We start from the raw sequence: 13437 nt of genomic DNA, 5'->3' as shown, positions 1-13437 counted from the left end.
AAAAACTCCTAAGCCAAGAGTAATCGTTTCGAAAGCCCAAGTAGCATTTCATAACCGCGGTTAGAAAATGACTTATTCGTTGCAAACTTTTTCGTTGTCCAACGGTTATGTAACGAATAAGTTATGCTCAAAATAACTTATTCGTTATGTAACCGTTTCACAACTCATTCGTTATCATTCAATTTATAACGAATTAGTGGTACAACCGTTAATAAACGAATAAGTGAACAGATAATTTTTGCCAAAAACTTATTCGTCAATTAACCGTTATGCAACCAATAAGTTGAAGAAATCTCTTTCACTAATTCGTCGTAAAACGGTTGAGCAACTGATGCATTTTCAATTTTGCGTCAGTTGGAATAAGATGTCATGCTAAAAAGTTCGCTCGGAATATATAACTATCTATTTATGTGTAAAATGTGCTAAATAGTGTTTCAGTTTTCAGTCACTATGTGAAAATGAAATTTGAAGAATGTTTGTGCTGCAAATTGTTAATACTTTGTGAATTGTCGTTTTTTTCTAACTTATTGCCAATTCGTAGATTAACATTTTATTGATCAATTTCACTAGTTTTGTTTGTTGCTGTTGTCGAAGTTAGGTTTCTTATGTCTTGTTAGGTCTCTTGATAGGAGTTAGGGTCGACAACAGTATCTTACAATAAAAGTGAAATTGATGGATAAAACTTTGTTGAATTGGCATTAAGACAATACGATGCTAATTATCAAAGATGTAGAAAAACGAGTGGAAAAACGTGTGACTGACTGAATTGTTGACTAAAATCGAACCGTGAATAAAATAAGAACAGTTCACCGTGCCTCTTACTTTAGTTACGCACCAAATGATGAATGATAATAAATAATTAAAAACAAAAAAAAAATCAGTTGAATTGCTGTGCATAAAAACATCTTTACGAATATTGCACATACAATTTTCCAGATAAAACGTGTTCTTGAAAGTGTAGCTATAAGCTGAAAATAATGATAAACGAAAACGTTGTGAAACGGTAGTACAACTAATAAGTAAGACGGTATCGAATTTTCAAATGTGATTTATAAGTCCTACGTCGGTTATACAACCGTTTCACAACTTTAAACAATTCGTTGTATAACCGTCTTACAACCAATTCGTTACTAGAATCTCACAACTTTCGCAACTGGGCAAAAACCGTTGCACAACCGTTATTGCAACGTTGTAGCAACGTTGTGACAACTAATTAGTTATTTTGGGTTATCTTCAAATAATTTATAACCGCGGTGTAATAACAGTTGTACAACCGAATTTTAACCGTTGAATGCTACTTGGGAGTCGAACCAGCCAAATCCAACAAGTCTCATTGGGATCGCATAATTTTAATCAAACAAAACTTGATCACGCTACCAACAATATAATGTGTATGAGAGCCAAACGAAACAGCTTTTACGAACAGGTCTAACAAACCACTGTTGTATACCCAATTCCAAAAGGTCTCTGGTGACACGGAAAAACCATTTACTTGATGTGTGGTGGTTACTGGTTGGTAATATGTCAATTATTTATGCATTTTTGCAATTTTATCGAAACGATCGGGTAACCGTTGAATGAATATTGAATATTGACCTATATTGTAAAAGTTAAGGGAACATATTGGCTTTGGTCTACTATGTAAAATGAAAAGCAATAATTTCGCTACCTATGCCTTCTGGGTTCTCTCGAGACATATTTTATCTTGCAATTTGCAACTGGTGGAATGTGAAAATTTCACATGAATTTTCAATTTAAAAATATATTACATACTGGTCATACCAGTATGAAATGGCTGACAGACAGCTTCATTTCTGCCTTACTTCGGATATGTACATTTCAACGTCTGACATGTACATTCCAACGATTATGCGTCGGACATGTACGATATACATGTCAGACGTTGGAATATACATAAGTCAGAAGTGAGGCAGAAATGAAGCTGCCTGCCAGCAATTTCATACATACTTGATGTATGTTGACGAATATTTTTATCAGTGTGGAAGAAACTACAGTATCAGTCGCTCCAACATCCTGGTATATTCTTAGTCGAGTCTTATAGTCGAGTACCAACGACTACGTGAAATGCAATTTTGCCATACATTGTTAAAAGAGCGTAAAAACAGGGGAAAAAACCAGTTAATTTAACTGAGCTCGATGGGTGATATGTCAAAATTTCGATGTAAAAAGGGAAAAAAACCAATTAATTCAACTGATCTCGATGGGTGATATGTCAAAATTTTGACTCTCTTTTAACTTTGTATAGAATGTCTAGACCAGTGGTCCTTCTGTCAAAATTATCAGCTCGTGTGGAAAAATGTATGACAATTTCATTTCATCGACTGGTTCGGGCTGGTTGTATACTTGACTTGACTTATACGGAGAGCGAATTCTAGTTTTTAACTGATCCGCTGTCAAAAGTTCATGATTTTACAGATGATTACAGATTTTTTTACAGTGTCAAAATTTGTTTGATGCATTGTCCCGTTTTAGTACTCTAATAGCAACGCACTTCAAGCATGAGTGGTACTCTAAATAGGGTACTGAAACTGGACAGTGTATCGAACTAATATTGACACTGTAAAAAAATTCGGACACTTTTTTCATACAACGTAGTACTCTATTTGACAGTTGTCATTAATAGCACTTTTGCTTGAAGTGCGTTGCTAATAGTCATCATTTAGCCGACGTAACGACAAATTATATCCTATATATTAGCCTGAATTCGCACGCACTCTGTTTTACCGAGACAAAACGGAATGGCGGTGAATTCAGCCTTATCACATGCGACATCACACATCTTGTCAATTTCTTGTTGATATCTTACACAAAGTTGCTTGGTAGAAAAATAAAGTTAAATTGACAGAGCTTGGACAATAAAGTGGGAAATAAAACTGAGAGAGAAAGCTGTTGTTTTGGGTCACTATCTAGTGTGAGAATGTGACGTTTTTGGTCCGCCTGAATATAAAATATGTTCTAAGTTATTGAGACTCTTGATGGCTAAATATCAAACAATTTATTCCCTCCTAAAACAAGAAGGTGTCGAATGAATTTCGTACGAAAAAGCGCTACTGACGGCTCTGATCCCATATGTTGCATGGCAATGTTCGAGTAACGATGTTCGAACAACTTCATCGAATATATTTTGCCGCCATTTACCACCACCATTGTATCATAAGCAGTGCTTTTCGTAACACCTTTGTGTGCATAATACGTTTATTTCACTAGTGGAAACAATTTGTTTCCATTTTAATTTTCAATTTTAACCAACTCATTTGTCAGCTCCACGCTTTGCTTCACTAATCAAAATTTTTGGGAGTTCGTAGCGTAGGTAAATAGTGATGGACGTTATCGAAAATTCAAACTAAGAAAATCAACGAAAATTTTTCCAGCTCGCCATTAAATATGAAGAAACTGTTGAAAAAAGACGAAGAAGAGGAGGAAAAAGGATCATTTTATAATATAGCTGGTCTTTTTGAGCTTAGGCCCGACAGTCCAGACGCAAGACCTTTGGATCAACCTGCTTCTGATGCGGCCTACGATCCGGACGATCAAGCCAATGGAGCTGAGGAGCCGCCAATTCCCCTTTATCAACCAGTAGGTCGTCATCGAGCGCGTCTAACACAGTCATCGGGTAGTATCGCAACATCTACACAGATAGAACCTCCACTCTCATCATCTCCTCAAGCACAGAGTCTACCATCACTCCCGATCAAACCTCCACAGTCATCATCACTCATGATCGATTCTCCACTCTCAGCACCTCATCAAGTACAACGTACAGAGTCATTGGATAGCGGCGCATCATCTCAACAAGTCCACAGTCTACCGAAACTCGAGATCGAACCTCCACAATCATCATCAAGTAGTAGCGCATTATCATCAAACGTGTTTGAATCTCCACTCTCATCATCGGATAGCAGCGCACCACCACCCCAACAAGAAAACAGTCTACCGATAACCCAGTTCGAACTACAGTCATCTGGTAGTAGCGCATCATCATCACCTCCTCAAGTACAACGTACACAGTCATTGGATAGCAGCGCAACATCATCTCAACAAGTACACAGTCTACCTGAACTACCAATCGAACCTCCACAATCATCATCATCATCATGTAGTGGCGCACCATCATCATCTCAACAAGTACACAGTCTACCTGTACTACCGATCGAACCTCCACAATCATCATCATCATCATCATGTAGTGGCGCACCATCATCATCTCAACAAGTACGCAGTCTACCTGCACGACCGACCGAACCTCCACAATCATCATCTCATCAAGTAGAACGTACACAGTCATTGGATAGCGGCGCATCATCTCAACAAGTACACATTCTACCTAAACTTCCGATGAAACCTCCACTATCATCATCATCATCATGTAGTAGCGCATTATCATCAAACGTGTTTGAGTCATCATCGGATAGCAGCGCAACACCATCCCAACAAGACAACAGTCTACCGATACGCCTGTTCGTGCTACAGTCATCTGGTAGTAGCACATCATCATCACATCCTCAAGTACAACGTGCACAGTCATTGGATAGCAGCGCAGCATCATCTCAACAAGTACACAGTCTACCTGAACTACCAATCGAACCTCCACAATCATCATCAGGTAGGAGCGCATCATCATCATTCGTGATCGATTCTCTACTCTTATCACCTCGCCATGGGGTGCTTCCTGCAATGTCGGCGCCCGAGACTTCTCCTGCTTCCTCGAGATTTCAGCTGCTACGCGCTTGGTTTTCTACTTCGTGTCTCTATTCATCCGACAGACCATACGCGGGACAATCTAATTCATCCATAACGTCGATCCAGATACGATATAATCCATTAGGACAGCCGCTTCCGGTACACTGTAATGCACAAGGAGTGCCAATCGATATGCACACAGCTCCACAACGACGTCCAGGAATATATACTACTCCACCCGGAGTCCGTTTACGACCTACTGCACCCGAATTGCCACTACAATCTACTGCTCCCGAAGTCTCGGTACAGTCTACTGCACCCGAAGTCCCGGTACAATCTACATCTACTGCACCCGAAGTCCCGGTACAATCTACATCTACTGCATCCGAAGTCCCGATACAATCTACATCTGCTACACCCGAAGTCCCGATACAATCTACATCTACTGCATCCGAAGTCCCGGTACAATCTACATCTACTGCATCTGAAGTCCCGGTACAATCTATATATGCTACACCCGAAATCCTGGTACGATCTACATCTACTGCATCCGAAGTCCCGGTACAATCTACATCTACTGCATCTGAAGTCCCGGTACAATCTATATCTACTGCATCCGAAGTCCCGGTACAATCCAGGGAACTCGAAGTGGCAATCCCTATAGACGATCGTTCACCACAAGACATTCTTCGAGAGATACGGGACAGGAATTTTGTAACACCTACGCCATTTACCATTGCTGCAGGCTTATATGAGGGTACATTCTTTCTGGCACCAGCGTTTCCGGTACGTAGAAGACCGCCTATACAAACGTCATCGCCGCATACGGAAGTAATCGAATTTAATAACGGGCTTAGTGATGAAGACTATGATTTTGGTGATGAGGGGCCATCTGTAAGAGGTTGGTTACAAATTCGTCGAGATAGATATCTGGAGGAAATGAATCGTACGGTTTTTCCTTATTGGCGGTGCATTCCAATATTTGGTTTTGTTATTATTGTTATGATTGGTGTTGACAGGCTTTTTTCGAGATTTGAGCCGGCTAGGGATCGCACTAAGGATGATCCAAATTTGTAAATATAAACTCGGCCTTGCTTTATTTACCGAATTCAGTTCTTTCTTTGTTCGATTCGATTTTAAAGAAGATTTTTTTAAAATAAAACAATTGTACAAACAGACCCACAGGTTTTCTATTCGAATCGTCAACCGTCCTCTATTCCCATAAATTATTCATCATACTACACATTGTGCAGTCGTTCGTACAGTTATAAGACCTACTTGAAAACTGAAAATGTAGAAATATGATCCAGACGAACCGAGCAATTATTCAATTCAATATTTGTGTTTGGTTCTATGACTCCATGTCGTCATATCATAATTCAAAAGTAAAATATTCAACGCCCCCAAGTATTCGACGGACTTTTTTTTGCGTCTCCTCTCTCTATCGAAATTTAATTTTTAATTTTTCAATATTTATAAACTGAAAGCATTTATTGTAAAAGTTTAAAAGCCAAACATTTCCTGAAGAACTCTTGGCGTACACCATTTAATGTCTTACAGATATTGGGGCACCTTTTTTTGTACACATTCAAATGTTACTGAGAGTTGAGACAAGCCGGCAAACAAACAATAAACAAACAAAAAAAATGAATCCAACAATTTTCAAAAAATAGGAGTAACATTGGCACACAGAGCAATTTGTGTATAACATGGGAAACGGTGATATATTTTGTCACGGTGTCTCCCACATACGATAAAAGCGATATTTTTCATCCATAAGACTTTTTAGAGATGCCATTAATATGTGCAACGAATCAAAATGCTTTTCTATGCCAATGGGTCATTTTTATCGAGATGTTTAGTTGTTGTTGTTGGTGTCGTATATACACTCGAAAGGTTTTGTTGGTTTTTAATCGTCGAATCATTTTTGTATCCACAAAGGAAAATGTTTTTGATCAAAATTGTTTGTTTCGAATGGTTTTTCAAATGTCCGCATTGGAATACGATTTAGATTTTGCATGGGAATGTACTTATGATGGTACAGACGGGGTCGCCTAAATAAATGTATTCAAGCATTCACAAATGAAGGACATACCCAACCCCTGGAATAGTTATTGAATTAGCAGGGAGCCCACTTCTCCTTGATTTTCAAAAATCCTCCTGAAACCTCCTTAATCTCCTCAAACTCCTTATTTTTAGTTTCACTTTAGTTAAAACATCTAACATTTTAATTCTGACTGTAGAACCATATGTATTCAAAACCGTTCCTCGCTTACTTCACCAAAAAAAGCTCATGAAACCTAAATAATTCAACAAATGAGATCCATAGTGCTAAAAGGTACTTGCAAAACACTATTGCTTCAATTGTTCTTTTCATTGATTGTGTTGATGCTGCTGGCAACTTAATCATTTATTGTCAATCAATTGTTAACTTTCGTCTGGTGTGTATCGTGTTTGAGGAAAGTTTGGCCATCTGGTTAAGTTGGCCAATGCGTATTTATTCCTCAATCATACACTCACGGAATTTGGAAAACCGACACATTTTCTGTTCTGTTTTACTGGTTTTTTGTGAATTTTGCATGCATTTTTATATGTGTCTGTGACTCAAGTATCCCCGCCTGTAGAACCTTTCAAAAATCGTCATTTTTCAACTTCAATGAGTCGCTACTAGCCTATCTGGAACCCAAGAGACCAATTTTTTATGCTATTACTATTAGAATTCCATACCCTTTTGATTGCGACCAACGCACTTCAAGCATGAGTGGTACTCTAAATAGGGTACTGAAACTTGACAGTGTGTCATACAACTGTACAACACTGTAAAAAACCGTTTCATAAAAAATAGTACTCTATTTGACAGCTGGTCTACTATGATGACTTTTGCTTGAAGTGCGTTGTTGCGACCCAAATCAGTTCTATCGCACCTACAGAGCACTCTAGGGAGCCTTGGTCCGGGTGCTCCGAACTGCACGGATGAAAATCAAAATTTTTTTGTGGAATGTGGTTCAGGGTCACAAACAGACTAGGAATATCCAAAAATATCAAATTTGCGACGGTATGTTTAATTAAAATCCATTCAACCACACCGTGGAGTCAGACAAAAACGAAAAGCATAAGAAAGAGGCTAAAATTAAAAGCAAGAAGATACAATCAAAAAAAAAAAAAACAAAACAAAAAATTAAGTTACTTTTTTGGAAAAATATTCGAAAAAATATTTGTGAAAAATTCGGAAAATATTTTCCAAAGAATATTCTCTTAGAAACACCAAAAAATCTACTTCTACCTTTATATGACTTTAGAAAGTAAAAAAAAATTCGAATTCATCAAATTTAATCCAAAATCTCATATTTTAAAACTCCTGAAATTCTCCTTAAATTATCGAAATATCCTCCTTTATTCCTTATAGTAATTATATAATTAGTTACTTCTATTTCGGAGAAGATAACAGTTATTTGTTCAAAAAGGGTGGAAAAGTTGAAAATGGCATGTCGAGGGTGTCGTTTGAGGCCAGAGTGGAACGAGGGCCAGAAATCAGCTTCAACTTTTTCACAACAAACACTTCCGAAGTCTTAGAGGAGGGGAGAAAATAGCCAGGACGAAGATTCAAAAATGTTTAGAGAACGATCTTATTTCCTTGAATAAGTTCCTCCAAAGACACTAATCGTTACAAGGATTTTAAAATTGGAAATGTTTTGTCGGACCTTCAAATCATATTTCAACAGACCAAATAGGGCAACATATAAAGTTCCACACAAGTAATTCTTGGCAATGGCTCATTTTCCGAGGTCAGTCACTGACTTTTTTGTGCAGATTTAATGAACGAATGACACCTTTTCAGAAGTAAGTTTACTTCTGTCTAATAAGCGCAAGATGTCCTTTGGATATTGTTTCGAATCTATTACTTCATTTGGTCCAAGAGAAATTAAAATCTTTTACTTCATTTTATGAACATACTTATACCTCCAGCACAAACTGCCTCAAGCAGTCTAAATAACAGGTTCCCAGAGTTCGAACGGGTAAACACTGACAATGGAATTACCAGTGGTAATTTACCACTTGGTTTCCCCATTGACACTCACAGTATAAACGTATTGACATTGACCGAAATTTGTATTAAGAACAGCGTTGGGTCACTACTCGTTATGCAAGACTAACAAAAATCGAGAGATTGGAGTAGCTACTTTCAAGTTTTTTTTTAAGTAACCTCAATCCTTACAATATTCCGTAAGAGTCGGATTTGGGTAGCCTGTTTCTAGAAGAATCACGGGATCCTTGTATGGTTCAATTGCTGCATTAAGTGGACTATGAAGAGAATCTGTGTTAAGTATCTATATATGACTTGAAGTTGGAACTATACTACAAGCAATGTGATAAAAGATTTAAGGAAAAGTAGCAGCAGAACTGACCAAAGATATGTTTTACTGATTTCATAGCCGATTGAAGATGTGGTGTATGGTTTTATACAGCGACTATTTACTTTGTTTTCTTTTTTTCTTCTTTTTATCACCTTTCTGTTTGCCATCCTTCTTTTTGTCCTTCTTCTTGTTGTCTTTCTTTTCAGGACTTTCCTTCTTGTCTCCTTGCTTCTTCTTCTTTTTCTTCTTATTTGCTTTCGCTTTTGGTGGCTCAGTCGGATGCCGTGCTAGGTAATAGTCAGCCACATCGAGCAATGGGACTTTTTCCGTTTTCTTATTTTTAATGACCACATCCGTTGTAAATTCATCGGCAACTTGTTCGATAAGTCGTTGATCCAACTTAGCACCAAATGCAGTTAAAGTTTCGGCAAAATTATCGGGTTCGACGTACTCGATATTTTCGGTTTTTAACTTCAGGAAAAAGTGTCTACAAACCGGAAAAATGGTGGCAACGTTTCCAGTATACCTGCAGTTACTTAACGTTTCCAGTATACCTGCACAACTTACCCCATATTTTTCCTAAGCTTCTTTTTCTTGGGTTTCAGTGCCAAAGCCTTCAGTCGATCGATCAAAATATTTTTAAAGCTAACTTCTGCTGCGGGCTGCTCTTTAATCTGACCTTGGTAAATGAACTTTAGTTCTGGATTTACTAGCATTGCTTTACGCATCAGCTGATATATTGAAATCGTAAAGGGTCTTAGACAGAAAATCTCATTTTTTCCGGAAACATTTTTACCAAAACACATTCCTCGGTCAGGTAAGTATGTGCTCCCAATCCTAAAACACTCAAATTTGATGGCTTCAGGTACACATTGACGATATTCTTCCAATCCTGTTCGTTCCACGGATTATCACCGACATAGACTTGTCGCAGTGATGAAGATTTCGATATTGCTGGCATTATCTGATCGGCGACACCATTCAATCTAATGAATCATAGAGACAACATTGAAGCACACACTTTGTCTGTTAAAACCGCATTTACCGATTGCTTTGAAGATTCAATGTTTCCAACGTTTCGTTTTTGAGCATTGCCTGTCTAAATGATTTGACCCATTCGGAACTTGACAGACCGTTCCACGAGTAGTCTAATGTCTTTATGTGTTTGCTCTGTTTTAGTCCTTCAAATATTTTCGTAACACAGTCGTACGAGCTCAATTCGTTCCATGATACGTTCAGAACTTGAATGCGTGTTGTAGATAGAACATCACTGATAGCAGAACCAGATCTGGTGTTCAGACTGTTGTGACTGATATCGAGATGCTGAATTAAAAGTTTTTAGTTTTCATGAGTCTTAGCGAATAAAGTGCAATCTCGTAAGTACCTGACACGATTCATTACCATTCAGCGCTCTGGCCAGAGAGATAACACCTTCGTCGCCAATTTTACAGCCGCTAAGGTTTAGATATTTTATTCCCTGATTCACATACAATCCCTGTTCCAATGTTTCAATTCCCTTGGATCCGATTCTTAGGAAACACAGAATAAGAAGGAAAACTGATAAAAACTATCGATGAAACGAGTGAGTCAGTGACCTGCCCTACTTATTGTTTCTCAAATTTAAGTAGTCGATCGGACTGCGACGCCTTAGGAATTCATTCATCGATAAACAACCTGTTTCAGTCATCGGACAATCTTTCATATCAATCCGGGTCACGTGGACTACAGGATGATCGCACAATGTTTCAAACGCGTATACCGATCCAATACTTTTCGGAATGTAGTACTGCGTCGGGAAAGAATCTAATTAGAAACACGGCTAGTCAGAGTAGAGTGTCCAATGAGTGGCAACACTCTTGCTCTTTTCATAAAACGCTAAAAAGGCTCCAATCGTCGAATGATTGAACCGATACAAACCGATAAATTTAAATTATTTTCCCCATCTAGACAATCCTTAATCGTTCGAATGGCCGGTATACCAAATTGCCAGCACTGATACCGGTACTTGTGCCAGCCGATTTTCTCCGGTTTCGTTTCCATCCATTTGGCAGTGTGCGGATCGTCATTTCTTTCGAATCCAATAAAACGATCGTCAGTGTGCAAGCAAATTGAACGGGGAGTTGATGCATCACTTTCGTATGCAGATATTTTCGTAAGCAGTGAATGTACGTCGGACTCTGAATTTAAAGTTACCATGATTCGGTCGTCAAAGGTGTGCGTTTTGCGAAAGAGACATAAACCGAAAATATATTGCAGCACCTACTGAGTATTTCGCTTGGGGAACATGTCCTTAGGCCAAAAGTACACAAGAAATTTAACGTTGGTGGGATCGACAATTATGCTGCGTTTTCCATTGTTTAGTCTGTGGTGAAAATCGAATTACAATGGAAAACGTAGCGTAATTGCCGATCCCGTTAACGCTAAATTGCTTGTGTGTTTTCGGCCTCACAAATCACAAATCTATAGTCGTCGGAAAACGGTGTCGAATCGGACCTGAATCTTTTTGAGTGATAGAGCTGACTTGAAGAGATGCTTTCGATAGAAAGATAAACAAAGAAATTTAATTTAGTCGCCTCATTTATTGCTGCCACTGTTTACGACAATGGTTTATGGACAAATTTGATGAAAAAACAAACAAAATTGAAATACCGAAAACGGTTCAAATCATAAAACTTTCAGCTTTAAATGGCGTTTTCGCAGTCATGGGGGTCATTCAATAAAAATTGTCATCTTTACATCACAACTGCTCTTGTTTCAATTGAAGTCTGCTTCAATCGAACCAGTTGTTGTTTCTGATGCATTAGTTGCCGCTAAATTTGCCGATGAACGGCTCGTCGTTATATTTGCGGTCACATTGGCACATCGACCCCAATCGATGTTTGTCATGTTATATTGGCCCGTTGTATTGGTCGTTGCATTCATAGCCCAATCGAGGCATATGTCTGTCATGTTGGCAATGTGGTCCGTTGCGTTTGATTTTACTACAGCAGTTCTACTTGAATGTTCCTTCAGCTCGTTGGTGGATGGATCGTTACTTCCGTGAATCTTTCCGCAGAAGAAAGCACACAGCGACAGAGCTAGTACAGCTGCCACAAACGAACAGATGGCAATAACAATTATCCGAACAATTCGAGCACGGTTGCTTGTATTGCTTGTATCGGTTAAAGTTGCACTATTAGTAGACACCGGTGTTTCTATGGTAGCAGATGAGTTGTCTGTTTTATCCGATGATTGTTCCGCAATTGGTGCAAGTGGTTGCGAAGGTCCAGCTAAAAGTGGTTGCGAAGGTCCAGCTACACCTCCAAAATTTGTTTCAGCATTTCCGTCACCTACATTCACTGTTTGCGTTGTAAACCGGGGGTTTAAAGGTTTATTGTTTTTGAAAAAAGTCGGATGTGTCGTCGCATCACCTTTTTTTTTCGTTAATAAGAGCGGACTTTCCTCAGCGGCTTCCACTTCAATTTCGTCAGCATCATTTTGGCTTTGTGATGGCTGCTTTACCATTTGAATTCCTTCATCTAAGGTTGAGGAAGACTGATGCGAATCGTCCGATTGCCGTCGTTTCAAGCTACTCTGATCGGAAGCTGCGTCGGACGACAATTCGTTAGATCCGGTGTTCGACTGTGTTCGGCCAGACACGGACGAATCTAGTGCACGGTAATCGGCTAAAGAATGTGTATCGGGTGTTGACTGTTCGGTTCGTATGTCAGCCATTTTGATTTATTTCGTCCACTGCGAAATGGAAGAATTTTTCTGTGTCAAATTTTGGTTCGGTGTTCCAAACGATTTCTTCACTTTCATGCAAGTGAATTCAGTCGGCCGACAAGGACTTACCTCAATTACTACTTGGCCACTATTTGCTTAGATTAAATTAATTTTTGTTACTTCACAAAACGACTGAATAAAAACCGGACATGAAACGGAAAATTCAACATGGACCGTCCTCTTACTTTCTTTGATCTAAATCGTCTAAATATGTGTTGGTAGCACAAGCTCTAAAATATTGTTCCGAAAATTTTGAGCTCTTGCGCCGATGCAAGTGCTACAATTTTTTTTTTCTGGAGCCTAGAGCGCCACACTTTTCGAGGTTGAATTTCAAAAATTTCGAAAATCATCTTCAACGAATTTTGTATGTTTTGTGTTGTTTTAAGTCTGGTCCATAAGTATAACTAACCTTTCACAGACGGCAAGAGCATCATCGATATTTCCAATTCTCTAGATCATTCACCAGCAGTGAATCACAACTGTTAATCTAACGCCGAAAACACACGAACAATTTTGCGGTGCTGAGATCGACAATTATGCTCCATTTTCCATTGTTTAACGTATGCTACAAATCGAAATACAATTGAAAGCGCAGTGAGCTTCAGAAATTAAATTT

General features: G+C 38.6%; 3 protein-coding genes across 7 annotated transcripts; 1 reads left to right on the top strand and 2 right to left on the bottom strand.

Annotated features, from left to right (window-relative positions):
* Nucleotides 1-3157: 3157 nt before the first annotated feature.
* LOC119075715 (uncharacterized protein PB18E9.04c-like) lies at nucleotides 3158-5873 on the top strand. Of its 3 annotated transcripts, XM_037182243.1 has the most exons (3): nucleotides 3242-3331; nucleotides 3393-5037; nucleotides 5311-5873. In XM_037182243.1, exons 2-3 carry the CDS (start codon nucleotides 3406-3408, stop codon nucleotides 5776-5778), a joined length of 2100 nt encoding a protein of 699 aa, XP_037038138.1. In that variant the 5' UTR covers nucleotides 3242-3331; nucleotides 3393-3405; the 3' UTR covers nucleotides 5779-5873. The 3 variants fall into 3 exon arrangements, with proteins under 3 accessions (XP_037038137.1, XP_037038138.1, XP_037038136.1); XM_037182242.1 differs by having other exon boundaries at nucleotides 3158-3327; nucleotides 3393-5873; XM_037182241.1 differs by having other exon boundaries at nucleotides 3393-5873.
* On the bottom strand, nucleotides 3233-13055 carry LOC119075725. 3 transcript variants are annotated; one of them, XM_037182265.1, is made up of 3 exons: nucleotides 12891-13055; nucleotides 11825-12788; nucleotides 3233-3254 (listed from the first exon to the last, which is right to left on the bottom strand). In XM_037182265.1, exons 2-3 carry the CDS (start codon nucleotides 12768-12770, stop codon nucleotides 3250-3252), a joined length of 951 nt encoding a protein of 316 aa, XP_037038160.1. In that variant the 5' UTR covers nucleotides 12771-12788; nucleotides 12891-13055; the 3' UTR covers nucleotides 3233-3249. The 3 variants fall into 3 exon arrangements, with proteins under 3 accessions (XP_037038160.1, XP_037038161.1, XP_037038159.1); XM_037182266.1 differs by lacking the exon at nucleotides 3233-3254 and having other exon boundaries at nucleotides 11616-12394; nucleotides 12467-12788; XM_037182264.1 differs by lacking the exon at nucleotides 3233-3254 and having other exon boundaries at nucleotides 11616-12788.
* LOC119075718 (leucine-rich repeat-containing protein 34-like) lies at nucleotides 9106-11332 on the bottom strand. Its single transcript, XM_037182249.1, has 7 exons — nucleotides 10974-11332; nucleotides 10661-10842; nucleotides 10441-10585; nucleotides 10102-10379; nucleotides 9853-10042; nucleotides 9624-9787; nucleotides 9106-9543 (listed from the first exon to the last, which is right to left on the bottom strand). The coding sequence occupies exons 1-7, from the start codon at nucleotides 11250-11252 to the stop codon at nucleotides 9171-9173; spliced, it is 1611 nt and encodes a 536-aa protein (XP_037038144.1). The 5' UTR covers nucleotides 11253-11332; the 3' UTR covers nucleotides 9106-9170.
* Nucleotides 13056-13437: the final 382 nt, after the last annotated feature.

This window comes from Bradysia coprophila, unplaced genomic scaffold, assembly GCF_014529535.1.
Source record: "Bradysia coprophila strain Holo2 unplaced genomic scaffold, BU_Bcop_v1 contig_232, whole genome shotgun sequence".
NCBI lineage: Eukaryota > Metazoa > Arthropoda > Insecta > Diptera > Sciaridae > Bradysia > Bradysia coprophila.
Note: the sequence above shows the minus strand (reverse complement) of the source record. Positions and strands in the feature narration are given on the sequence as shown.